Below are 27,571 nucleotides of genomic sequence, written 5' to 3' on the forward strand. Positions count from 1 at the left end.
GGACGTGGCTTAGCCATGCACCGCCAGTCACACTGAATGTAAACTATTCATGTCTCAAAGCATTATCTAGCGCTCGCTCCGGCTTGGGAGGGTGTCTGCGCTGCTCTCAGGGTGCCGGGGGGGCGGTCAGAGTTCAACAGGAGGCTCCCAGGGCCTTTTCCTCTTTCTGAAGACACTGGACTTTTTCATGATGAGTGGCATGAGCAGGAGGGCTTTGAATGTCAGCCAGGTATTAAGGATGATAATTTAACCCTGAGGGGGAAAGGCAATGAACCCACCCACCCACCCAACCCCCCTACCCCCACCTCTCCATCTCCATCTCAGTGTTCAGGTAAAGATTTTTCCACTCCTGGGGAAATAAACATTTACATTCCTGTGTTCGGTGTGTTAATAGAGATTAAGCTGAATCCAAGCCCTGCGTGTCAGGCAGCAACTCAGGTAGCTCATACCATACATACCTGTTCTATTGTGCGCCTCTCAAAGGGCATCTCCCCTCAGCCCTTTGAGCTCGGCTGAGGACAGTTGACATTTTCGAGGAACATTGTTATTACGGTGGCCCTGGACAGCTTCAAAAGCGACAAGCGAGGCCTAATGCCCCACCACTGTGAGCTCAGCTTCAAAGAACGTCACTTTAGTCTCTTTAGTTGGGGATCAAAAGGAAGAGGAGTTTCTGACGCCATCTATCAATTATGATACAAAAATCCCCTCCTCGCCGAGAGCGGAAAATGATCGTTGCGGTCATGTTGAATCAGTAAAACAAAAAAAAGTTTATTCTTAAATATAATCGAATAAAAAAAACCTCAAAATAGGTTTTCTGTTACAGTTTATGATTACGGTTAATTTACTAGCCTCACAAAATTAAACATATCAGGTCAGGCCAACATTTGACCCTAATTTGAACCAACGTTTAGTGTGTGGGAGGCAGCCATGTCCAAAGATACACTGCAGGCCTTCATTAAACTGCACATAAAAATATGATCCACTTCAAAACAGAGGAAACTGCTATTTTTATTGAAGCCGCCAGGGAATGACATGGGTCTCATCAAGGTAAATCAGAAACAACAGTGGATTTCAATCATATGCCAGCAAAGGCCCCTGACTTTGAGCGTTTCATTCCATCCAGTTGATCTCAGTTCATAAGCAGTCGAGGGCTTGATTCAGATAAAACTCTTCTTGACCTTAAATGGCACATGGCTGGCAGCGCGGCCGCCTCACTTTGAAAGACTAATGCATTTCATACTTGTGACTAAATCTAAAGCTGCGAAAAGTAGGCACAATCCTACACAGTGGTCTGCGTCCATATGGTGCGTGCTGTAGAACTGTAGCCCGTGCACATGATTCTGCATTGTCCACATGATGTAGCAAGCCGGGTAATAGGACCACAATTAAGGTCTTTATACTCAATTCTGTCCATTTATTAGTATGTGTACGTTTGAAGCCCTTTTTGAATGTTTTGGCAAAAAACCACAATCTGTACGAATATATAAACACAAGCCAGGCCGCTGAGGTGAACAAGTGTGTGCATGGCTTGTTTACATGTGTCCTGATCAAACCGCTCCGTGCAAGGTCCAATCAAAACAACAGAGCTGAATTTGAGCAGGGACAAGTAGCAAAAAAAAAAAAAAAAAAAAAAATCAAGACACAAGCACAAGTAGAAGTCTGGAACAATCATACTGAGTGGGAATAGATTAAAACCAGACTTTTTACTGCATGAGAACTACAAACAATCCCACCTCACCTGGCACTGTGTGCAGGTTATTTACTGTGAACACTCCTGCTCATATCAGCCAGTGCAGCTTTTTTTTTTTTTTTTCTTTTTTTCATTGGGGATGAAAGTATGTCCACCGTCACCCAGAGCCAGGAGAACCACCCAGCATCACTGTGCATGTCTGTGCAGCCTATCAGCGCGTAACGGCCCCGGGAGTGTGTTTCTTTAAGAATGTAAGGTGGGTGAGCCCCTTTTTCCTGACGCACGCCTGGTATGCAAACATAAATTTAGCAGCAACGTGTTTTGCTGTGGTGGAACAAAATATCTGGACTGCGACCGTGAAGTGTCATGTCGTCTCCGGCAGTTCTTGGCTGACTTTTACCTTTTTTCTTTCTCTCTGTGTGTGCGTGTGTGTGTAAAGTGGAGCCGGAGCGCAGCGCAGAGGGGGAGAGCAGCGGACCCATTTCTCCCTGAGTGACTGGGCAGACTGGGACTGGGACACACGGACAGATAGAGCGCGGCCAGTCACAGTTGTCTCTCTGCACTTTGATATCACACTGAACTTCTCGGCGCCAGAGATGACAGGGAGCTGCTTCTACACCACCGGACTGGTGCTGCTGGTGTGGGTGAAGGTAAGTAAAGCTGCCGCGCTTTTTTCACCCTCTCTTCCAATTAAACACAACGCTGCCAGTCATTCAAGCGTTTTTTTTTTTTTTTTCATTTTATTATTTGGGGAAGCGAGGCGCGTCATTTCAGCTTGGGACAATTGGTGAAGTGGACGCGCCGTGAAAGTGATTATTCCACGCTGGCGTCTGTCACTTTGAAACTTTTTTTTCCTCTTTATCAAGACAGAAACCAGACACCTGTTGCTTTTGATTTCAGCTGTAAAACACTATGAGACCGAGGTGCTTTGTTTTTTATTTTTTTGTTTTTTCCATTAGATCCATTTATAATTCATTACAGCATTGTTCTGATGCTCCACATTTATACAGGAGCCATATCTGGTACCTAAATAGCTCGGCTCAGCAGGAAAACTCTTTTGAAATAGACCTTGATCTGAAGCCATCAAACAGAGGTGTAGTTAACTTTGATTGATTATGCCTACATGTAATGGGACTAGATGTTCAGTGGGTCTTCATCATTATTATCCTCCAGTGATGCTGGAACAGGCCCAGGGCTGTTTCAGAGGATGAGATGAGCAGCAGTGTGCTGTTGTCACAAGTCTGAAGTGATGTTATGTCATAGAAAAGCCTGGGTTGATGGTAATAGACAGTTTGTGAACACACTGGAATGTTTTGACAGTCGATGAGAATGTGGCACAAAATATCGAAATAATGTCGAGCATCAATTTCACAACAGCCCCGTAGAGTCAGACTTTATTTTGCCTTTGCTATCACAGACCTGAAACTTGATAGACGGAGTGCGGTTCATCCTTTTGAAAGGTCACAGCTTATCAGTCTTGCACTGAGCAAACTTCTTAAATCAGTGCACTCAGCTCGCACTAATCACCGCTGGAGTGGTTTCTACACGTTATCTTCCTAAAGGCCTGTCATACGCATGCATCAGTCATCCGGGGCCAAGTTGTGCAAAAGCTTGACACATGCTGCCGCACAACGGCACAGCGAGAGCCTGAGCAGGAGTTTTAAGTGGAACACAAAGCAGTTGTTTGGCCTGGAGACAGACTTTACGGCTCAAACAGAGGGGCGGGATGCCACTGTCAGCATGTGTAAATGACCACGACAGGTGCTAATAGCACTTCAAGGTGATTTGGGCTTTAGACACCCTGGCTGCCATATAGTCCAGCTGAGCACGTCCACACTGTAATCAGTGAATGTCAGTGACAGATAAGCACTTGAGGCTTTGCAATATTTCCAGGCCACTGTCCAGTGCCTGGCCTGATTATATTACAGTTAAAATATTGGGTAGACAATCATGAAATGGCACATAAATCATTTGTGTATGAGCACAAGCATGGGTGTAAGGCTGCTGCTGAGAGTCTGCAGTAGGAGGCTGCAGTGAGTGAGTGAAGACTAGCCCTTAGAATCTGGACAAAGTGACCCCTGTTACATAATATTGAGCTAAATTAGATAAAAATGACATATGTGAACTGAGTCACTTGCATGTTTCAGACGTTTTCATCATGTTAGTGGTACTCAAAGGGGTGTGTGTGTGTTTGTGTGTGTGTTAGCTCAGTAACAGAAAATCATCTGCGATGAAAGTGCATTATGAATGATTGCTCCCAGCGAAATGAGCTGTTCAGCTCGGTGTCCAGAATGTTTGAGGCGATACGCCCTCTGACTGACTCCTGTGATACAAGTGGCGGCGGTTTAATTATTTTTTTGCGTCTCTGTCGCATAGCGAGACTGAAAAATGACTCAGTTGGGCTTTTTGCTCAAGTGGTCGAGTGATTGCCAGCACATGACAAGATTTCCCATCTGTCCAAGGAGTGACTGTGCAGCATGAGTCAGCACTGGACATTTATCTGTTCACACACACCAGAATGACCCGGAGCTTCGCTTCAGACACCAGGGATCAACAAGTGCCGCCCCCGGGGGTCTCTGCTATGCACTGGCCTTTTCTTTTCATCCTCGCTCTCAGGTCAAAGTCTCTGCGTTACTATTAGACGAAAGAATGAGACTCTATATTTGTGTGTATGGCTGCTGGAAGTTGTGTGATATGTGTGTGTGGGCCAAATGGCCCGTGGCTCCAACCCTAAATGGAATAGACCTTCCTTTGTGGGTGACATAATGACATACCTCAAGTGATTCTTGGAGGGTCTTGTTGCTCTCGCTCCATTGCCTTGATTTGTGCAGCAAAGTGGAACCTTCCAGAAACATTTTTTTTTTCCTTTTCGCTGGAGGAGGATTTGAAGGTGGCTGTGTGCGCAGGAGGCTGTGCCCTTAAAAGACACCCAAGCATCTCTGAGCACCAAGGTCGGTGGTTTTTAATAATGATTTGGCAGCTGCTGGTGCTATGGAGCAAAGCAAATCCTTGTTTTTCTGTTCTCTTGGCACATTTGCCTCTGTGCCTCTCATTGTTTTTGGCCTTTTGTGCTTCTGTTTTTTGTTAAAGTTAAATAGTTGTGTGTTAAATATTAGTTTAGTATTTGCCAGTTTCAGTTTGTCAAATTTTATCTTACAAATAGGGATGCATTGGTCCAACTGTTGTCATAGCAGTGGGCCATATTTTCCAAATGTAAAATCTATCTCAGAATTCAATGTATTATCACTTATGAGCAACAAACAACACAGATTCAAGTGTAAAAGTTTCCCAATATAATATCAATGTTTCTTAAATTCATAAACCTATAACCAAGATGTGAAAGCTAACACAAGCTAACAATGTAGCTCCTTCGTCCCGATTGTATTCTAAAAAGTATGTTCATCCTTATTTCATTCTTCCTTTATAATGTTTGATTATATAAGAAATATAACATTTTATTTTTTGTCCAAATGGCCTCACAAAGGGCAGAAAAATACTGACCTACCTTAGCTAATGTTTGCTAAGCTCCTGTTGGCTAACGCTAGCTAGTGTCACGGTTGTGGCTTGCGGTTGCTTTTGCAATCAAAATGTATTAATCAGCACAAACGGGGAGAAATCACTCAGAAATATGAGTGAAAGCATTATGGACATTAGCTTACCGCCACACATAAACAGCGTGAAACCAAAAACTCCTATTTAATGTGTTGCAGTGACGTGACGGTCTGCTTTGGCAACGACTGACATAGACACTTAAATCTTAAGTAAAAATTATTCTTTTCCCAGCGAAGTTTCAGGTGAATAAATTACGCCGAGTTTCGTAATAGCTGCAAATAAAACACAGTAGGCAAACAGACTTTGACAATGATATCTCTCTTGAAGCTGATGATTATGCTCCTTTTGGGAGTTAGTGGAAAACTACATGTTTTACGGTTTTCAACATTTTGATGGATACAAGTCAGCTGCCAGACTTCCTCACAGTGTTTGGCTGCCACTCTCGCTTCACTACATGATTTTCTTCTAATTACTCAGCTGGAATTCAAAAGAAAATTAGCCAAAAAACCAACAGATTTTGATGTTTATTCAAGGAAATGGTCCCTCTCCGAGTTTGAATGCAGCCAGCAGAGTGTATTGAAGTCCTCAGGATGGGGAGGCTCGGGGGCCTAATGGCAGGATTAAGTGGGGTCACGGCGTGCAAATGGTCCCAAGTGAGCGTCCGTCAACAACAACATCTCTTGTTCCCCGAAACACGCTCCTCCTGCTTGATCGCTTGATCATAAAGACCACAAACTATCCAATTAGCTTTGAGGAGTGCCTTTGTTGTGGACGCGAGTGGAATGGGAAGTGAATTAATTTTGAGAGGGATTGGTCCCACTTGAGGAGCAGAGGAAAAGGCTTCAGAGAACATCTGGCCAGTGATGGATGGATGGAGCAAGTTTTTGGAGTGCGTTAACAAGAGCGAGTGTTTTCAGTTACGCAGCAAAAGCCTCCATACTCATCTCATTGTTCCCATCTGGGCTTAATCTGCCGAGTGAGACTCAGGGTTGCTTAGCGTGGAAGTGCGGAAGTGTGTGCGTATGTGTGCAATGTTACTCACAGTCCAAGGCCAAAATTCACTGGTACTCATGTTTACACAAATTGCAAAGGTACCCAAGAAACGCTTCGCTCCTTCGTGCAGTCCCCTTAATGTTCCTGGCGCGGTAGCAATTTTTCCGGTTGCGTCCCGCTCAGGTGCGTCGGGATACGGATCTTCCAGCCCTGGAAGCCCAGAGAGAGAGAGAGCAGGCATTCATCCCTGTAAAGCCAGCCCAAAAGGAAGTAGCTTCACACCATTCTCAGTGGGCCAGCGAAGGAAAAGTCCTGCAGAACAGAACAAGAGATGGCAGCTTCTATCGAGTGTCGAGTCCCAAGGAAGAAGAAGTTCAGTTTCTGCAGTAACTTACAATAAACCAACATGGAGGCTCAGAGCAGTCGCAGTCAGTTTCTAATTTTTTTCTTTTACCTCGTTTGTAAATTTTCGGCACTGCCAGTTCTTTTGGTTCAAAGCAGCCACTGTAACGAAAAAAAAAAACCCTAATCAAAGATTTTGCAAATGTGGCACAAATGGAGTAAGTATAAAATTAGACCTGGCTTCTTTTTCCATGGGATGAGTTTGACTCTGGTTTCATAATTTGTAAAGGACTCTTTCCCCTTTTTTCATTATCCCAGTGAAGACTTGTTCCTATTGAAGAGGCAGATACAGTAGATGAAGTGACTTTTTTCTTAGTCATATGTCATTTGTGTTTAAAAGGTGGTGTATGCCGACATAAGGTGACCATCCACTGCTTCATATGGTACAAGCGTGGTATTGATCTTCCTCTTGAGCTGTCACCAAAATCACTGAATCAATGCATTCCTTCCGTGTGAACTGTCTAAGATTAGAAAATGATAAGCAAACAGGTCTTGTGAAATTCAAAAAGATGTAAAAGGAGAATTTGTCTCTTGCTGTTTTTCCCTCTCCAAATTCTTGTGGAACTTGATAGTGTTGTTTGTCTTTCAATCACTTGATGCTGAGTTCTAATAACACGCTGTGACTGACTGCCCAAAGCGGCCTGTGCCAGTAAATGGCATAACTCGCTGGAATCATGTTGCATTGCGTGTGCCAGAGTCTATGCAAGAGGGCATGTTGTTCAGGCTTCGGTATCAAAAAAGCAACGTTTTTTTGCGGTTTTATGTGGCTCTCAGGAAATGGAATATGTCTCATTGTGCCACATGCACTGAAGAAGTCTTGATTTTTTTAATATCAAACTGTCACGCATTGATAAAGACCTGCCAGCAGATGGCAACATTACAGCAGACGGACCTTTTGTGTCCAGTTGAGCAGCGCGGCCCTCTGTGGCTCCCACGCCCATCACAGATACTCGGCTCTATTGTGATCTTGCAGGTGGCTGCCCCTCCGTCCCCTCGCTCCGTTTCCTCTGGAGCCCATTGTCAGCGTATTTGTTCCTTCACCGTGAGGTTTATTTGTCATTGCCGTGCTTGAAAGCTGAGCCTCTGGCATCCTGTTCCTCTGATGAAACATCTTGGGCTCCATCTGCAGCGGGCCCACGTCCCCTCCATCAGCGTGATTGAGCGTTGTTGTTTTATCCTGTTGTGTGTTCCTGGACGCCAGCTCAAACTTCATTTGCTGCAGCCGGGGCTCTCCGTGCATCATCTGGCCTCCACATTTTTTCACACACAGCCAATCCGAAGAGCCGCAAGAAAAACCCCGCAGCCCCAGCGATTCCTGCCTTGGCTCCGGCACATACGTCTGGTTCTGCCGGTTCTGTTCTGTTCTGTTCTGTTCTGCCCCGGCCTTGACCTCGGATCCGTCCCAGGGTGGGATTGCAGCAGGAGTGCCGGGGAGTGGTGTTAATGGGACCCTCTCGTGACGCCTAATTAGAGGGGAGGGCAGGTAGGAGGTGTGTGTGTGTTTGTCTGAGTTTTGAAACGGTGCTTGGGAGGATTGTCAGGAGAGAAGAGGAAGCCAGATTGGACAATACGAAGGGAAGGAGAGAGGAAAGGAAGAAGGAAGAGAGGCAAAAAGGTCAAGAATGGTAGAGGAACAGGACAGGATGAAAGGATCTGAGAAATGTGCAAGACGGTAATTACACTGTAGCCTTCAAACAGAGAGAGAACGAGTGGAAAAATGATGTCAGGGTGAGATGAATTGACGTGTTAATACAAAAATTCAAATGTAGGAAGTGAAAAAGAGGGGGAAAAAAGGAAAAACACCTTGATCACAGGCAAGGGTTAAAGACAAGGCAGTAAAAGATAACAAAACCATCACAGACTTGGAGAGGCAAGTGCCACGGTAGGGGATAGAAGAGAAGAGGGGGATATTTATGGAGTGATACTGATGTGGATTTAGGTGAGAGGAAGAGGAGAAAGGACACACACAGACACAGAGATGTCTGTAAAAATGGAGAGAGGGAGGAGGAGGAGGAGGAGGAGAGGGGGGAATATTGATGGAGTGAGAGGGGAAGAGTTGCATGAAGCATGCTCAGAGAGCAAAAGGCCAAGCAGGGCGAATGTAGAACAAAGCCATCGGCATAAAGTTGGAAAGTGAAACATAAATATTCAAGTGGAGCTCGTCGGAGAGAAAACGGAGATGCAGTAATTCCAGATTCACTGACTGGTTGACAGGCATGAAAAAGCAAACACAACACCAGTTATCTTTCTCTCTGACCTCACTCTTTTTTGGAGAGGGGAAGAGGAGGTTGCGTACGAGTGTGAGAAAGGTCACGTGTGAAGAGGGGGGAGGGGGTAAAGACAGGACGGACAGACGGCTAAATCCAGTGGAAACATGATTGACTGACTGAGGAGCCTCAGTGCCGCTCTCTGACAGGATCTCCACGGCTGGCTGCGGCCAATGTTTGCAAGGCTAATGATGCTTCCTGGGGTTCTCACATCTGCTTCCCCCCGTGGCCACATGTGCTTTGAGTAAACGCTGCACCGCCATGACTAAACACTGGAAACCCCATTACAAATGAGGTGCTATTAGGATTACTATGCATACACCCACAGAAGCTGATTGATGAGCGTGTAATCATGCATGCTCACAGAGTAGGTGTGTGTCGTGGTTGTGCGCGAGCCCCCTGTAAATATGCATCCTGCAGTCTCCACGGAGACCGTGTTCACCACCAACAACAACACCGGTGCAGTGGTGGAAAAAGTAATCAAGAGTCTTAATGAGTAAAACTAGCACTAGCACTGTACAACTGTTACAACTAAAAGTTCTACATTTTTATATTATTTATGAGTGGAATTTATTCAGGAAATCAGTTTAATACATTCACATTTATCAGTGTTTTCATTGTTGGCTACAAAAATCAACCTGGACTGAAATTAACAACCATAAAAATGTTGTGGGAAAGACACTAATTTTATTTTCTTGCTGAGGTTTGGATGAGAAGATCAATCCCATGTCCATACCTGTCTGCTTAATAGCTACAGCAAGAAATCAATGCTTAATTTTAGCAATAAGATGGGACAGTGAGAACACCATACACGCACTGAAACTGCAAACTGACAGTTTTATACTGTCGGTTCTGTAATAAACACACCACACACCAGATATAATAATAACTCACCATAGCAAATGTGCCTTAGGCACATTGTTACTTTTGTATGTTTGTGCTAAGCTAACTGGCTACTTGATTGACAGATGTAAGACTGGTATTTATTAAATTGTCATATTGTTCCCGGAAGTTATACATATTAAAGGGATAGCTCAATATTTTGGCAAAATGGCCCATAATCCCTATAGTTTTAGGAGTAGGTTCGTTACCTTTAATTGTCGGTGCAAGCTATTTTTAGAAAGGTGGAGCCGCGAGCTGCTCAGAGCTACGGATTTCTTAGTTTCCCTCATCAAACTCATCAAATACACAATCCAACAACTCCAAAACGCTCTGGTGGACAAGTTGTGACCTGCACATTCCACGCTATGAGATAATAACGGAACGTTACGAGTTGTTTTCGAGGTAAATACATGCAAAACCAACCGCTGATGCGTGTTGTCGTGGGAGGCAGTTTTTGAGCAAGCAGTCTAGAAAAAAACTCATAACATTCTGTTATTATCTCATAGCGTGGTGAATGTGCAGGTCACAACTTGTCCACCAGAGCAGTTGTTGGATTGTGTATTTGATGAGTTTGATGAGGGAAATCAAGAAATCCCATGAGCTTCCGTAGCATAGCTCTGAGCAGCTCACGGCTCTGCTCCGCCGTTCTAAAAACAGCTTGCACCGACAATTAAAGGTAACAAACCTACTGCTATGACTATAGGGATTATGGCAATGGGCCAATTTGCCAAAATGTCGAACTATCCCTTTAAATGTTAATCCTGTCATCATGCAGCATCAATATTATCTGAGTAGATTAGTACTAAACAGTACTAAACAGTACTAATCTATGTCAATGTCGAAGATTGTAAATTACTTTACTTTGGTATGTTTTGAAGTGTTAAGATGATAAAAATGATTTTATGATTAGTTGTAGCTGTGACTCCTACTTACTTCCCACCACTGTAAAGGTGTGTTCCAGTGTGTGTCTGTGGTCTTGTGATTTGTGTGTCTGTGGTGCGACGGAGGCAGCCAAAGGTTCATCCACCTTCTTCATTCCCAGGCTGCTCACAGGGATTACTCAGGCCGCGGTGCCCTCTATGAAATGCACTTAGACGCACTTCACACGCACACACCGGGGGGAGGCGGTGAGGAGGCCAGGGTCTCCTCTTTAAGGAAGCCCTTTGAGCTCTTTGTGAGTGTAAAGTATATCTTGAGCGTGTGTTCTATCTAAGAGTGTGGGCGTGAGGTAGCGGTCGACAGGTCGTGCATATGTATTTTTGATTAGAACTTCTTCAGCTGGAAAAAAAAGCGTGAGTCTTCTGACTGTGGGGGTGGGTCTGAACTGAGAGCGAACTTGACTGTGAACTTGAAATGACCTTTATTTAGGTTTTGATGTCTCCAGAAAAAGCCTGTACGGTCCTGTTTGTGTGTTGCGCAGTGATTGATGCGTGACCCGGGAAAAATGATTACCATTATGAGGAAAAATGCACCTGTAGGTCACCGTTGTTGCTCGGTCATCGGCCCGGAGGGGGAGGGGCAGGGGGAGGGGGAGGAGGAGGAGGAGGCCTTTGTCTCACCGTGGTGTTGCATTTGAAGTGCCACTGTGGAATTCTGTCCCAGCATTCCTCCGTGTGGTGACATCATCCCCAGTGGTGTCTCGCTGTGATCTCAGTGGGCGGGGATGAGGAGGGGGGGGGGGGGGGGGGGGACGTGTACCATATGCAAAAACGGTCTCGCATGCACCCAGCTTGTTGGAATCTGTCGTCCTCCGGTCCCAATCCTCTCAGCACCCCCCCCCCCCCCCCCCCCCCCTCCTCTCCTCCTGTCTCCCTGATGACAGGTATGCGGCTTGAAAAGTATTTGGCAACCGTGACCTGGAAAAGTGCACATTTGACATTGAGCATGTCACTCACCCTTCATTTTTCTCCCCCCCCACCTTCCCCTCCACTCCTTCACTTCAATGGGACATAATGCTCTCTTAAATAAGGCCTTTTGTGTTATCAGTACAGTTTCTTCTCTCATCTCGCCATGATTTGGCCTCATAGCTGGAATAGTTGGGATTGTGGTCACCAGGTGGCCTGTGAAGCCACCCAGATGATACGACAGATACGTAGCCCAGGCCGCTCCGTATGAAAGATCTTCAACTGTGTGTTCAGATGTTTTAAGCTCAACGTTGAGAGACAGACGGACTGACAGACAAACAGAGAGACCTGCAGACAGATGGCGGACTAGCTGAGGGTGAGGCGCAGGGTAGGTGAAACCCAGCAGAGTCTGTCTTACCCCGCAGACTGTGCTGCTGCAATAACTGTTGGACGCCTGAGGAAGTACATTCATCCTGTATTTCACAGACAATAGGACTGCCCCCGACCAAAGATTTTCTTGGTCGACCAGTAGTCGTCATTTAGTGTCATTAGTCGACTAATCGTCACAGATAATGATATATATATATATATATTGGGGAGTAACAAGAATTTCAGGGCTGAGATAGAATATTAAAGGGGAACTATGTAAGTCTGGTCACTTTTCAGCTGTTTTGCTAACCCTCCTCCCAGCCATGTGCATTTGTTTTCAACCAAGCCAGCGAGAAATCAATCAATAGAGCGGTGGATAGCGTTATTTATCATATATGATTTTACGGCGTGTATATTTGTGTAGTCATAAACAAGAGATTACAGGTTATGGGGTGCGTTTGTGTCACGGTGCTGCTGAGACGAGAGCTGGGACACCAGGGCGGCGGCATGGATCTTGCTAGGTTGAATTTCGGCCAAGAGACGCTAGGTGGAAGGCAGAGAGCCTCCTTTTTCCCCGTAACAAGTTACAATTTATTTCAATTTCAATTTCAATTTCAATTTCAATGTATTTGGGATAGCCCCTTGAGATGCGCCATCTCGTTTTCGAGGGGGTCCCACATACAAAATGACACAAAGACATACTGTATGATATACAACAGACAAAAAAAAACACACACACACACACACACACACACACACACACACACTGCTCTCCCACTTCCACAGCCCCCATGCCCAACCCACCCTATCACAAGATCACAAGAGAATAGAGTACAAATACATATATGTGGACATACCTACATATATAGGTGTTCACATACACACATAACAAATACGCACACATTTAACCATCACAATCACTCTGAAGCTGTTTAATTAAGAAATGAAGCATAGTTAAGATAAAAATCCTGCATAATTCCTATGCAGGATTTCAGTCTGCTATTCCAGTGCACAGCAGACCCCTCAGCAGAGTCTGGGTTTGACTGCGGTTCAAACATGTGGAGGCTCAAATGTTTCCTGTAACACCAACCATCTTGATGAAGCACTCTTTCACCGGTCACCACAGTGCAGGCAGCAGTGATCCAGAATATTTCAACAAGGACGTAAGTGTAGCTGCTTCCAGCCCCTTCAGACTGTTTGTGCTTTTTTATGACTGAAGACCATGTTGAACTAAGTATTCATCTTTCTTTTTTTTAATTTAACCCCTTCAGACCCTCATTTTTTTGGCTGAGCAAAAAAAATTTTTTTTTATGTATTCTGACTCCTCTCAAACATAAAAACAAAGTAGAAAAAAAACATTTTTGCTAACTCATGTTTTTAATAGTCTTTTTTCATGTCCATTCCAATGGACGCCAGGACTAAAAGGCTATAAAATGTCAAAAAACCTAAACATCTGGAACTGGATGTTTGCATGGTTTTGAGTTTGTGTGCAGTTCTAAACATGTACATCAACTTGATAGAAGCCTGCAAGAAGAGAGGAGGATGTCTCACTTGTCACAAAAGATGTGTTTTTTCATGTATAGTCTTCATCTGGTAGCCTCGTTGTTTTCATCATAATCTGGCATGTCAACCATGTCATACTGTACTTTAGGTATAATATATATAGGTACAGTGGCAAGAAATAGTATGAACCCTTTGGAATTTCCTAGTTTTCTGCATTAATTGCTTTGCTTTCCATTGCAGGCCTGACGTTTGCCACTCCACAACACTAATGGGAAAATATTTCGTAGACTGTTGAAACTAAGATTTAATTTTTTGTATTTATTTTTTAAAGTAAAAGTTTATCAAGACTTCCTACAGGATAATGTCAGGGTGGCTGCCCACTAGCTGAATTCCGTAGAATAGCGTGATGCAGCAGGACAATGAGCCTAAACATTGAAGTAAATCTACTACCCAGATAATCTAGAGTAGCTTCAAAAAAAGAAAATCCACCTTTGGGAATGGCCCAGTCAGAGCCCAGACCTGAATCCAATAGGGATGCTATGGAATGACCTCCATTCACACCAGACATCCTAAGAACATGGCTGAGCTGTAACAGTTCTGTAAGGACCAATGGTGTTGTGCAGTTCTGATCTGCAGCTACAGGAAACGTTTGGTTGAGCTTCAACCACGTATTAAATCCAAGGGTTCACTTACTTTTTCCACGTGCACTGTGAATGTTTATTGGACATGTTCAATGAAGACATGAAATATTATAATTGTGTGGAATTAGGTTAAGAACATCGTGTTTGTTTATACTTGTGACTTAGATGTATATCGGATCACATTAAATGGCTAATTAATGCAGAAAATTAAGAAATTACATATTTTTTCTTGCCACTGTATACAGTATATTGTTTGATGTCTTCATAGGGTCTATGGGATGATCCTCATCAATTGGAGGATTCTCAAAGGAAGTGTCCATGATCGTAGTGAATGGCCTGTGACGCCACTTGATTTCTTCCTTCCTTGCTACTGTCATCTCCTCCTGTCCTCCTCTTTCACTATACTGTCTGTCTCCTCTATCTCAATCTCATCTGCCACATAAGTTCTTCTGGCATGCATGTACTGTAACCTCTCCACTGTCCCTCTCTGAATCTAATAACAAAACAATCACATTTGAACTCATTTTATGTATTCTCACTCTCGAATACTTATCCATTCCATTTAGATAAGACATTAAATTGATGAAAACCACATACTAAGAATTAAAAACTGTCTTAATTTCTAAACTTAGGCCTACCACCTATTTCACTCCTGGTAACATCCTCCTCATTGCCTGAATTCAAGGAGTCAAGTTCAGATTTATGAGACGTTTAAGGGAGTCTTTGACATCCATTATTATGATTATGAGAACATTATGAACAAAAAATATATATTAAAAATGTTATAATCATGAATAAATAAACTGTGACACCATGCTTTACCTATGAAAAGCTTACAGGTATTTTAATTCTTTATATACTGACACTAAGCATTTGAGTGTTGGCTTACCTCGCCTAACTCCTGATGTCCACTGCAATGGACATTGGACTTTGAAAAAATCCTACAAATTAATGATATGATATTTGTTTAAAATAACTTCAAATATTATGACTTGTAACAGTTAAAAGGATACTGACAGCAAATTGCTTTGGCCAGTATGAACATAAATTTATATTTTTGAATGAAAATGGGCGCTTGCTCCTCCCTCTCTGCAGTCAGTCCACCATGCTTGTCTTGTCCGATGTCTGTCACTCTCTCAGAGTGTGCTCAAAGTCATAACATCATTGTGGTTGGATAATCAGGACCCAATCAGTAACTAGCATTGCTGACATCATTGAATTACAGAGTATTTATTTGTTTAGAGAGAGAAATATGTCATGTCCATTCCAATGGACGCAGGGTCTGAAGGGGTTAAAAGGTATCTGGAGGGAACTTTAATTGGTTGTGTTGTTTTGCACAGCACATTTCACAAAATAAGTTATTTTGTGTGTTTCCGCTCCATCCCATAATACTGTCCCCATCTTAAAGCAGAAGTAAGCGATCCGGTGGTTTTGGCTAACTTCCTGTCAGCAGATGGAGTTAGCAGTCCCCGCCCTCGTCCCTACGTCACCACATTCACGTGCATCCCTTGGCTGCACGCACAGAGAGGACCGCCCCTTTATGCCGTTCTCTCTCCTCATTGGATAAAAGTTTTCTCCTCGGCTTACAGCAGAGCAGAGTGACTGACAGACCCGTGTTTCGGAACAAACACTCTATAGAAGTGATTGCTGTCGGAAGATACAACTATTTAAGACTTATATTAATAAAAACATTCCACTTACTTCTGCTTTAATTTATTGACGCTAATTTAACATTGTTTTGCTCAGAATCAAAAGTTGGGCTCTGAGTGGAAGATGAGTCAAATCAATGAGTCTTATCATGAAGCTCATCTCATCTGATGAAGCCGCTGACATTTACCACACTGCAGGGAAACATCTGTCTGTTCATCTGTCACTCTCACTGTTTCCTACTACTGTGCTGTGTGTCTGCTCCGGGTGTACAACGCTACATCATCATCTCACTACTGAGCGGATGCTGATAAGAATGGAACGGCTAAACACGGGGACATATTCAGGAGTTTATTGCCTGGAGGGAACTGCACCGCTCATCAAAGTCACATAGTTTATTTTTTGATGAAGGGCGGAACCAGGGAGAATCTGCCTGAGCTGTGACACCGACAGAGAAAACAGGGATGTTTTTCCCCCGACGCAAAACAAGCAAACTGCGTGTGTGTGTGTGTGTCAGTAGTCACGGAGAACAAGAACCGTGTGTTTGTTTTCTCCTCAGAGCATTAGGAGCAGAGAAAGCTGGTGAAAGGTGTGTGTGTGTGTGTTTGTGTGTCGGCGCGAGACAAGTGCGTTGGGCTGACGTTGATTGGCAGAAGGGCGCAGCAGGAATGCGGCTGGCTGCAGCTCTCTATGGGACAGGTACAAACCGCTCCATCATCGCATGAGAGAGTAATCGTTACGGGCAAATCATTACATGATCAGAGAGAGAGCCAGCTCCGTGCCAAATATGCACCGCCCTCGAGAATATTGTGGAGAGGAGGGGAAAGTCGGCAGCGGTGAGGGAACGATGGAGAAAGAGAGAGATGGATCATAAACACGGAGAAAACACACTGCAAAAATTCAAAATCTTACCAAGAATATTTGTCTTATTTCTAGTCAAAATGTCATTTCTAGTCAAAATAAATCTAATTATACACAAAATAAGACTCATCACATTTTAAAAAGTAGCTTGTTTTTAGACACTTTTTTTTAATTTTTTCAAGCAAATTTTCCACTTTAAATAAGTAGAAAAATCTGACAGTGGAGCAAGTTTTTCTTTATTATTACAAGCACTGAAGCACAAAAAACTTGCTTTCACTGGCAGATTTTTCTACTTATTTCAAATGAAAATTAGTTTGAAACAAGTGAAAATGATCTAAAAACAAGTTAATTTTTAGGTGATGAGTCTTATTTTAAGTGGAAAGAGATTAGGTTTGACTAGAAATGAGACATTTTGACAAGAAATAAGACAAATATTCTTGGAAAGATTTTGAGTTTTTGCAGTGCAGAAGAATCTCAGATGAGATATAGGCTACGTTTGGGCACCAGAGATTTTACACATCCAATCTCAACTTTTACAGACAAGCCTCAAACCGCTCTGAGCCACCACAGAATCATAAAAGACTTAGTTTCCTCTGACTGCTTCACAATTAAAGCCCACCCCATGTTTGGCCAGATCAGTGCTTTTAATATGAAGCAGCAGCAGCAGCAGCAGGAGCAGCAGCAGCAGCAGCACTGAGACAAATTGACTTTACATCATCAGCGACTTGCCGGAGCTCTGATGTGATGTAAAGGGAGTGAACGGCGAAGCTGCGAGTCGGTGAGGTCAGCGAAATAAAAACTACATGCGTGCGTCGTTTTTCCTGACTCACCCAGCTGACCTGCGGGCTGTGGAGGAATACGGAGGTGCACTCAGTGGTTGAAAAAAAATGTAGTGCAGAGGGAAAGTGCTGTTTTCACAGGAAGGTAAAATATTCTGCATGAGGTGCACATTTAAACAGATCTGGATGGTTGTGAAGGGCGTGTTTTATAACAAAAAAAAAAGTGTCTGAAGCAGATTTTCTCTAAAGCTCTGCTACTCAGCTTTTCTAATTGGCAGTGTAGCAGCTACTGTAGCAACTTGTGTATGAGTACCTGACAAACAGAGGTGTTTCTTGTATTTCTGTGCTGATTCTACTCCGACAGACTTTTAACTTTTATGTTTGACTCTGCTGCTGCAGACCGTGCAGCCTGCAGAGAGAGAGAGAGAGAAGACAAGTGGGCCAGTGTATCCAGAAAAGGTGACATAAAACTTCCATATACCATAAACTGGACAATGTAACCGCCAAAAAATGCGTAAAAATGAGCGAGTTATTTTTCCCACAGCGCGCACAGCATGTTAATCAGAAGTCAGCTCGGCGACAGTTGGTCGATCAATCAGCTCAGCTCAGCTTTTTTTTTTTTTTTTTTTGTCTGAGCGCATTATAGCTCCACCTAAATGTAACTGGCAGCGGATCGTTTTACATAACAGGTTTGGAATTTATTGCGTTTGCCCAAAGCTAACAAAATGCCAGTCTCTCACCTCAGATTGAATGATGCTTACTCGCCCCAGTGTTAATATTACAATATGTGGTTGTAATTGCAGCGGCTTAATCTATGCTGACAACAAATATTTTTGCAGGGGAATATTTTCCCTAAAACCAGACTGAGCTTGCAGACCGCTAATTTACACAGCAGATGTGGAATTGGGCAATGCTAACAACACATTTAGATTTACAGATCGCTGTGATGCTGGAAGACAGCTCCCTAAGTTTTGCAATATACAACAGTGGAGCTTTACATTTTGAAATGTAAGATTGTAAGGAGCCTTTTTTTATGAATTAAAGCATGTATAGCATACATCTGAAGGTATTGTTTGCATGAAGCACCAGCTGTTAAGTAAGCGGAGCTGCTGCGTGCAGGTGTGTCAGGCAGACAGACCGCCTTGAGGTGCAGCAGAGGATGTAGGTTCATGTTCAACAATGTGTGCCAAAACTGTCTCGCTTGTCTCTAACTTTTTTTTTTTTCTATCTGTGCAACCATGTGTGTCTGTAATGCAACCTTAGGTGATTCTTGCTCCAACACGCCGTTATCTTTCGGGTCTTTCTGAAAGTAAATATGCGAGTGTGAGCTTACATGTCCCGTCTTTTTTTTATTATTATTGTTATCCATCTCTTTATCAACTGGACATGTTTGATTAACGTCTGTCTTTTGTTTGTGCTTATTAAGAAAGCTCAGCGAGCAGCATGGAGATACATTTACACTATAAATCCCTGTTTAATTTCCTCTTGTTAGTCCTGCAGTGCAGACTCGCAGCCGTTGAGGCCTGAGCTCCACAGTGTGGCTTTCGCATGCCCACTGACTGACTCACTTTGCTCCTGCTGAGCCCCGCTGCTCGGTCCGGGGGGGTTGGGGGGGTTGGGGGTGGTGGGGGTTCATCCACAGCCTCTCCCTTTTCCTGGCTCTAACCTACTTCAGCTCCCAGGCATCCTGCGCCTCGCGGGTCAAACTCTAGCGAGAAAAGAAGGAGACAGATGGCCAGTGCATGCTGTGTTTGGTCTTTTCCTCTGCAGCGCTGTGCAGGGTGAAGGTGTGTATCACCGCCACCGAGGGCAAGATGATTTCCTCCGCCGCACAGAGAGACAGAGAGAGAGAGAACGATGAAGTAATAGAAATATGGTAGCAGTTGTCCAGAGGTGTAAGCGTTCTCATGTCAAGTTCATTTTCTATTCCAAACAGGCTGGGGGAGGTCACTGGTGTCAGCACTCAGGCCCGTTTTACACCTGGCCCTCAGTCCAGCATGTGTTTGTGCAATATTTTTGTGTACCTCAACAAACTTAACACCCTAATTTTATAATGGCATCTGATTGCAGCTGCACCCCCCATGCGCACCCAGCTAATTACTGACAAAGTTTCCGACCGTCGAGATAAATTTGGAAAGACATTTCCCTGCTTTTATGTGATGATCCAGGGCAAAGGATGGATTGTTTTTCTTTCCGCTGCACTAATCCAGGTTGTTGCAGAGGCTTGGCCGGTTAGTTCCCAGATTTAACAGTGCAAGTGAAGCCGCTAATCACATACACACATGCACGGGGCAGCGAAACCCCCACATAGGTAGGACTTAGTGACTGTCAATCACTGTCTGACATGTCAGAGGTCGTACTAGTCAAACTGCTGCATCCAGTCGAGGGCTTTTTACTGTCCATAAGAAGCCGGCTTGGCTCCTGGACCCTCAGTGAACTTGCATGCCCCAGTTATCTTGGATGACGCAAGTGAATCAGGGCAGATCCACAACTTGTGTCTCATTAATATCAGGCACACCCAGTGTTGTCATAAGGCTGCCGTGTGCGCGGCCCTCTGTGCTTCCATCCTTTCCTGTTTCATCAGTGACAACTGCTCTGTGGCAGTAATGATCTCCTCCATTGTTCTAACAGTTGTCACATCAGAGATTCATTATCAATCTTTCTTAACTACATTTACAAAAGTATTTGTTTTTATTGCTTTTTTTTTTACACTGGTACCAAAGGTCAGGCAACAAAAATGCAATAAAAACAACCAAAACTGAAAAAAAAAGCTTAACAGACAATGTTAAACACTCAGTATTAAATCACATGCAGTAGTTAATGAGAAGTAGACTGGCTTTGCATAAAGTATATATTTAGCAGCACACACATTATAGTGCAGTCATGAAATAATAACAGGGTTCCCGGAGTAATAATAGTTTAAGAATTCAGAAACCAGAACCAGAAAATATCACAGTTTGTGGTTCCAAACTCACTACACACTTTATTAGTCTTTTTTTTTTTTTTTTCATCAGATGGAAAACATTTTATTACTCTCAAATTTATTGAGCTCCCCATCCAAGAGAGTGTGACCACCGAATACGAGTTTGAAATGAGTTTTCTCACCGTAAATGGTCTATTAACGTTTTGGTTGTTGAAAGAAAAGGGACGAGCGCAGACAGAGATGTTAAAAGTTTGAGAGCGAAATAACCTGCGAAGTCATTTGGAGAATGTCGGCGACAGAAAAGATCACGTCAAGATTTTGTGAAGTTCCCTTCCAAGCGTCTCACATGAATGCTGTGGTTGTTCTGCCACAGAGACCTCATAAAACCCAGCACAGATGCTAAAGAGGCGTTTTGTGTTGTATTTCCTCTGTCAGGCAACGCAACATAAACTCTGTAAAGAAGGCTATTTGACTGCAAAGAAAGGGACAGAATGACAGTCTATGGTTAGATTGTCTAATTATCTGTAATTATCTCAAGACATTTTATTTTGTCTGTAAAATTAGAAGGCACCAACAGTTATATCCAATGGCCTGTTAGCAAAAAGATAGCTAACCTTGTTAAACAAATGATAATATTATGTTAGCGTTAGCTTAGCTTTTTATAAATATCATTATACTGCATGTTTGTGATTTGTTTAAGCTCTCAGTATTATGATTATCCTCCTACAAAAGCTGTTAATGTTAGCCAATACTGAAGATAATGGTGCATGAATTGAAAATTAAAGATGTGCAGCTTATTGGATTCATCATTAATAAATGTAGTTAATTTTCTTGACTCATTTCATCATAGATCACTTGTCTTCTTAAATGAATGTAAAGGTGTGAATCATAAGGAAATGGGAAATGAACACTGCTGTTGTATTCCTGGTGCCGGTTGTGATTTGTGATGGTGTCGGAAATTAAAATAACGAATAAAGTCCACAGGAAAAGCAAAGAACACATTCAGCCTCCATCATCGCCGTGGCTGGTGACGGCGCCGTCGCTGGCGGCGCTCTCCAAAGGCCCCCGCCACACGTCTTTACTTCTCTGTCCTTTCTGTGACCCATGATTCCCTCCTTCCTGCCCACCTAACTCTTAAAGATTAACAGAGTGCTCACTACCTGTCCACCTGCTAGAGGCATCACATTTACTGGCACCAGGGTAATCTCAGGGGTCCAGTTGGTTTTCTAATCCTTGGAAACAGAAATAGAGAGCCCGGCCAAGGGCAGGCTGTTCAATTTCCAAGGGGATATGTTATGGGAACTGCCATTGTTCAGCTTGGGAGGCCACCTGTATCAATATCAGAATTTATTGTGCCAGATGCAACTTATTTGGATATCGTTTTCTTGGCCTTACCATGATGTTACATGATTTTACCTTGATTATTGCTAAGAGTTTTTTCCAAGTAGACAAAAAAACTTTAAAAAAGGCTGATTTGTGGCAGTGAAGGTTTTTGTAGAGGTCATGCCCTTGTTCCAAAGCACACCGGGGTGTTTGGTAGCACCACCAGATTACTATAAAGCTGCGCTTGAAAAGCTTTCATTGGCTCCATCTCCCCTCCTCACCCAGAGATATGCCCTCAGGATCTCAGTGTCACCTGGATATCTGTAGCCAACGTGAAGCCTGCAGAATGTGAACCCATCTCCGTTACACACGCCAACAACAATGGACGGGCTGCTTGGACCACATTTGGAAGGTTTTGGTTGCAGAGGCAATTTCGGAGCTATCAGATTGAAACTCAAGATGCCAGAGCAAGTCAATTCTGTCAGGAATTTCTAAGAGGGTAGTGCGCCTTTTCAAAGCTACTTTCTTAATGCAAGTTAAAAAAAGAAAAAAAAGAAGAAAGGCTTTCATGGCCAGAGAAGCGCAATCACAATGGAGATGAAGATGCCACTATGAGGTTTTAGAGTCTCAGATGTCTGCTCTGTTTAAAGAGCGATGTCTTTAACTCTGAGGTTGTCCTTAACAAAGCTACTCAGGTGTTTAGGTGGCCCTGAATGTCTTTGATAAGGGGCACGGTATCACATTTCCATAAGTAGATGAGCTGTTATTTTGTGGTGTAACTTTATTCCATTAATTTTCGAGGCGCTGTTATCTGCTCTGTCACCGAGTGCCGTCCAAAACTTAATGGACCCTCTGATTTCCAGTTTTTAGGGTCTGGTAGCTCCATCTCCCTCATGCACAATCACACTGTACTCCATCAGCCTGAGGTTCTCCCTCCACTTCAGACTGCATGTATGCAAGACTAAATGATTTATGCGATACTCTCCCGTCTTTGTGTGTGTGTTCGCATTGTAAGTCGAGCATGATATATCCTTCCAAAACAGTATTCCTGCAGGATGGAGGCTATAAAGTGCAGATGCACTGTGCAACTCATGACAAACCTGTTCCTCCTGACAATAAACCTTGATTCAGTGCCTCAGCTTGCGGAGGTTTTAGCGCTGCTGAGAGACAGCTTCCAACCACTTGGCTGCTCTTAGGTTTCATGCCACCAGGGGTTTGCTCTTCACTCTGAAAGAAAAACATTTCTTACACAAACCGAAGCCACGGCCAGCAGGTTTTAAGAGACAGATCCCTCATCTCGGAGGGTGAAACTCACCTGCTTTGCCAGCTAAGCTGTCAAGTTTGTCCTATTTAGAGAGGAACTGTAGTCGCTCTTTGGGGAAGGCATCAGAGCTGTAATACCATCATGGCAGTTTCTGTCTGCACTGACAGTTCAAAAGAAAGACATGTTTTATATATATATATATATATATATATATATATATATATATATATATATATATATATATATATATATATATATATATATATATAGATAGATAGAATGATCGTACAGAGTATTGCATACACAGGATGAGTGAATGATATCCAATCTTGATTTCAGTAAGCTCAGTGTTCTTGCTGTTTCCCATCAAACATAGTTAGGAAAACCAAAAGTTGTTCTTTTACTTATCATAATGGTGGCAGAATAACACAAGAGCCCCAGCTGCCAGCAAGCCCAGGAGTTGGGATTGGGGGAAAAATAAAACTGCCTTCCCAAAGCTGAACTGGTGTTTTGTGAGTGGACTCCTCTGTGAGCCTTGTGCGTCCTTGCGCCTCGCATGTTTCTGAAAAAGGGGAACGACAGGGAAAGGGAGGCGTCCAGTGATTCTTCAGTGGGCTTGTACTGTAGTGTCGGCTGTGCCCAGCAGTGCCAAACCCTGCTCCCCGCTGAGATGACCCTGGGCACACGCTCCAGCTGTGCAAACATAGCCACATTGCTGAGCAGACACTCACGTCCAGACCGAGCCAAATCCAATTATTTGCCTTCGCCTTGAGCCTCTTTTTTGCGTTTCATTTCAGTAGCACATATCCAGCCACCTTCCTCAGCACACATGAGCTGCACCGCCAGCCCGAGCGAGGCTGACAAATGCACCTACTGTGGCTTCTTTCTCCTCTGCGTTTCTCTCGTGTGAACGTTTCCCCCGGTTGTCAGCATAATTTTCAGCCTTTTGCTCATTTTTCTTCCCATAATTCTGCCGTGACAGTAGGTATCCATTTTGTTTGAAGGAGAACCACCAAAGTCAACAGGGAGGGGATGCGAGCCACTGGATTGTCGGCCGGTTGAGACAGACAGCGGGCAAAAAATATTTTCGTCAGGATGGTCCAGCCCATGAACATAAGCATCAAAGCCGTTATGTTACACCCGCTGACCTTTGGCGCTTCAGGTCATCCTGCCCCTTAAAGGAATTCAACTTTATTGTTACTCAGCTTATTTTTCTTCATCGACTTGACCTTTATTTCTGTTGGTATTAAACTGACATTAAAACAGATGTTTGTCTCTAACATATGTGGAGGCTAATGTTAGCATGTCCCATCAGCTAGCTTACTACCTCCAGTAACACAATGTGACTTAAAGGCCCTGGGTCTAAAAATGTCTAGGTACAGTACAGTAGGCCTACAGAACAATAAATATAACTTAAAAAATGTTACAACAAAATAGTATGATTTAGGGGTGGGCGATATGGCAAAAATATCATATCAAGATTTTAAAAAAATAGAATAAAGATCTCGATTTTATCACGATCTTAAATCGAAAATTGAAAAACAGACAATTTAGGTCAAAGAGCCTTTCTGAACAGATTTTAATGGGCTCTATTCACAGCTCCACTACTTCCTGAACTTAAGGCAGCTCCTTTATTTCCTGTCTTACATTATTGGTCAAACTGATTACAATGATCAGTCCTTCGAGGTTCGAATTCCGCGTCGGGCAGACCTTTCCTGCATGTCATCCCCCTCTCTCTGCCTCCCCCTTTCCTGTCTATCTCACTATGTGCTATCAAATAAAGGCAAAGAAAAGCCAAAAAAATATGTTAACAGGATTATCTACAGTAGCTCTACTATGACCGCAGTGTTTCCCATACATTAGTGCGCGGTAAAAGAGACTCGTCGGACGTTCTGAGCGCAAACCAACTGTTCTCTAATTGGTCAGAAGTCTTACCTGGAAGGAGGAGGAGGTTACCCGGGTAAAACAAAAACCATGTTAAAGGTGTACAGAAATGGCCGTTTGTCCTGTTTGTCGCGCCGAGTTGTCACGAGCTGCAACACGAGTTTACCCGAGTAAGGAAAACGAATTTGATTGGTCGTTATCGAGCAGGCGGGATATTCAAAGCTTGAGGCGAGACCGAGCTCCGTGTGTGTGTGCGTGTCTCAGACGTTTGAATGACGGATTACGGATCCAATATCAGTGGCTGGTGAATCGTGTACAGGCTGACGTATAATCCGTGCGCCTGCATTATCCAATGCGGAAAAAAAAATACACACTTTCATCCCGGATTTACTCAAAAATAGAATTTTGCACAAAGTTTGGCCTACATCGTCTGAAAGATGAGTTATCACATTAATTTTATGATCCAGAGTGGGCTCAAATTCAGTTTTCTTTTCTGTACACCTTTAAGGACTCAACAGGCATGGAAATTAAAACCCAGCCCAGCAAGAACCGCGGTTGAAGCCCAGACCCGACCCTATCTGAGTCAATTGCATATACTGTCGACCTGAACCCGGACAAAAAAAAGGAAGCCGACCCGAGTCATCCTATATATTTTTGGCTTGAACCAGTGCATCCAGTTGGGCAAGCCCGGCCCGTCGAGAACCATGAACATCACAACGAACCACTCCACTCCGAACCACAGGGCTCAAACAGAAGCGAGCCGAGACCGCCCCTTCTAAGCGATCTCGGCCCGCTTGTTTTATTCCACATCCGAGTGCGATGGCTGTGTTCACCAAACAAACCTTTCCAGGGCCCTCAAGTCTCACGCATTTGGCGTGTGACACACGCATTCCCACCCGTTCACACGCTCACACGCCACACATTGTATTTCTCACGCATTTAAATTACCACGGTGACGTCCACCAGTCGCTTTAAGAGTGGAACAGATTTGAGGGCGTACTGATCACACGAGAGAGGTGAAGAGACAACAACACTGTTACCTGTTGTAGCCTCCTGACCTCAGCCTGTACCATCACTAACACAGAGACGACCAGTGAGTAACGAGTCAAAAAGCCGCCGACACTGATCACTGCCTGAGGAGTTTGAAAGCAGCCTCTTAACTTCATGAACGCAGCTCAAACCGACCACTGGCCTGACCGTCCCTGAACATCACACAGGGACAACATGGAGCTGCCTGTGTGACTGGTTACTGAGTTTTAATGTTTACATCAGGCTGCGTTCAACTAATCAGTCAATGCTACTGTGATTTATACAGTAATCATATAGTGGCAGGAATGACCATTGCATCTGTATCAAATATTGTGTTGAACAAGTTCAACTTGAGGAAAAATGTTTAGGGTGTTTTCACTGTTCCTAAATGTAAAAATGGGTCACATTGGACCCTCAACATTATTTAAAGGTTAAATAATGTGTTACTTAAACATTTTTCATTGTGCTGTGCTCTAAAAATAAACTAACAAATACTAGTGTAGAGTCCTGTATAAGTGCCCAAAATAAGTGATTTGAGGGCATCCTCCCCAAAATTTTGTGCGCACTGTGCGCGCAATAGCACATTTGCATTCACTGTGCCCCCTCCCATTTTTGGGTTGCATGACGCCCGTGGTTAACTTATTCCAGTCATAAATCATAAATATTTTTGTTTGAATGAATTTATGCGTCATTTGTCAGACATCCATCCCCACTTCAACCAAATCCCCGCTGCCGCTGGTAAAATCTCACTCTGAACTCACTTCAAAACTTGAGAGCCCTGCCTTTCTTTGGAGTGAAACGGTCCCTAATTCAGAGCAACTGCTCCAAACGAGCCAGGTCTGAATACTACATAAGACCCCATTTTTAAGGGCTCCTGTTTTAAAATCTGGTAGGAAAACAATTAAAAGTCAGCTGGAGATAGCTTAGTCAAGCAACTCTGGGAGCTAACGTTAGCTTTATTAGCTAGCTAGCAATAGCTAAAATCTTCCAGTGACGCTCATTGTTTCAGTCAGAGAATCAGAGGTCTAGAAATGAGAAGTCTGGTGTTTTTCCTCCTCTGTCTGAAGGACTCAGTGGTTCAAAAGGATTTTCAACTGGTAATTCTGACACGGTAAATTGCACTAACCAACCCCATGTTAGCCACAACTATGTTGGAGAACAAGGGTTAATACAGTAAAGTTATCATCCAATCTGTTCACACACACAACAGTTTCTCTGTGTAGTGAGATGATTACCAGCACAGTAGATGCTCACTGTAAGTGCTACAGTATGTCTAAATAAAGCGCTCTTGAAAAGCCTTTGGGTTGTAAGTTTCCAACTTGAGAGAATGTGCTGCCAGTTTCATACAAGTCTCTGATACAACACAGGCTTCACTGAGCTGAAGTCAGACAAATGGAAGCTCACTCAACTGATAAAGTCATTAAATAGATCAATTGTGTGCAGTTATGTCTCAGTGTGTGTAGCTGACGTTCATTTGATCTGTTCGCCAGTGTCCGCACACAAAGAGCTGCTCCCAGCCTCTGTCTAGCAGAACAAAGGCAGCAGAGGAAGAAAAGTGCGGACTATCACGTTGCTATCAGCTTGACAAGCAAGAGAGTCTGATCAGGCCGCAGTGAGCTGACATCTTAATGGCTGCAGCCTTGATTCCCAGTCTAACTTTCTCTCTTTCTCTCATGTCAGATGCTGAGTGGAGAATATTTCCACAAGTATCTAATTCC

General features: G+C 43.6%; 1 protein-coding gene across 2 annotated transcripts in view; it reads left to right on the forward strand.

Annotated features, from left to right (window-relative positions):
- Positions 1-2,004: 2,004 nt before the first annotated feature.
- adamtsl3 (ADAMTS-like 3) overlaps positions 2,005-27,571 on the forward strand; it is a 114,772-nt gene continuing 89,205 nt past the window's right edge. For both annotated transcript variants that reach the window (XM_083993003.1, XM_083993004.1), the window contains exon 1: positions 2,005-2,340. In XM_083993003.1, coding sequence (XP_083849129.1) covers positions 2,287-2,340 — 54 coding nt within the window. In that variant the 5' untranslated portion in view covers positions 2,005-2,286. The remainder of the gene's footprint in view (positions 2,341-27,571) is intronic.

The sequence above is a fragment of the Trachurus trachurus genome (assembly GCF_905171665.1).
Source record: "Trachurus trachurus genome assembly, chromosome: 18".
In the NCBI taxonomy this organism is placed as follows: domain Eukaryota; kingdom Metazoa; phylum Chordata; class Actinopteri; order Carangiformes; family Carangidae; genus Trachurus; species Trachurus trachurus.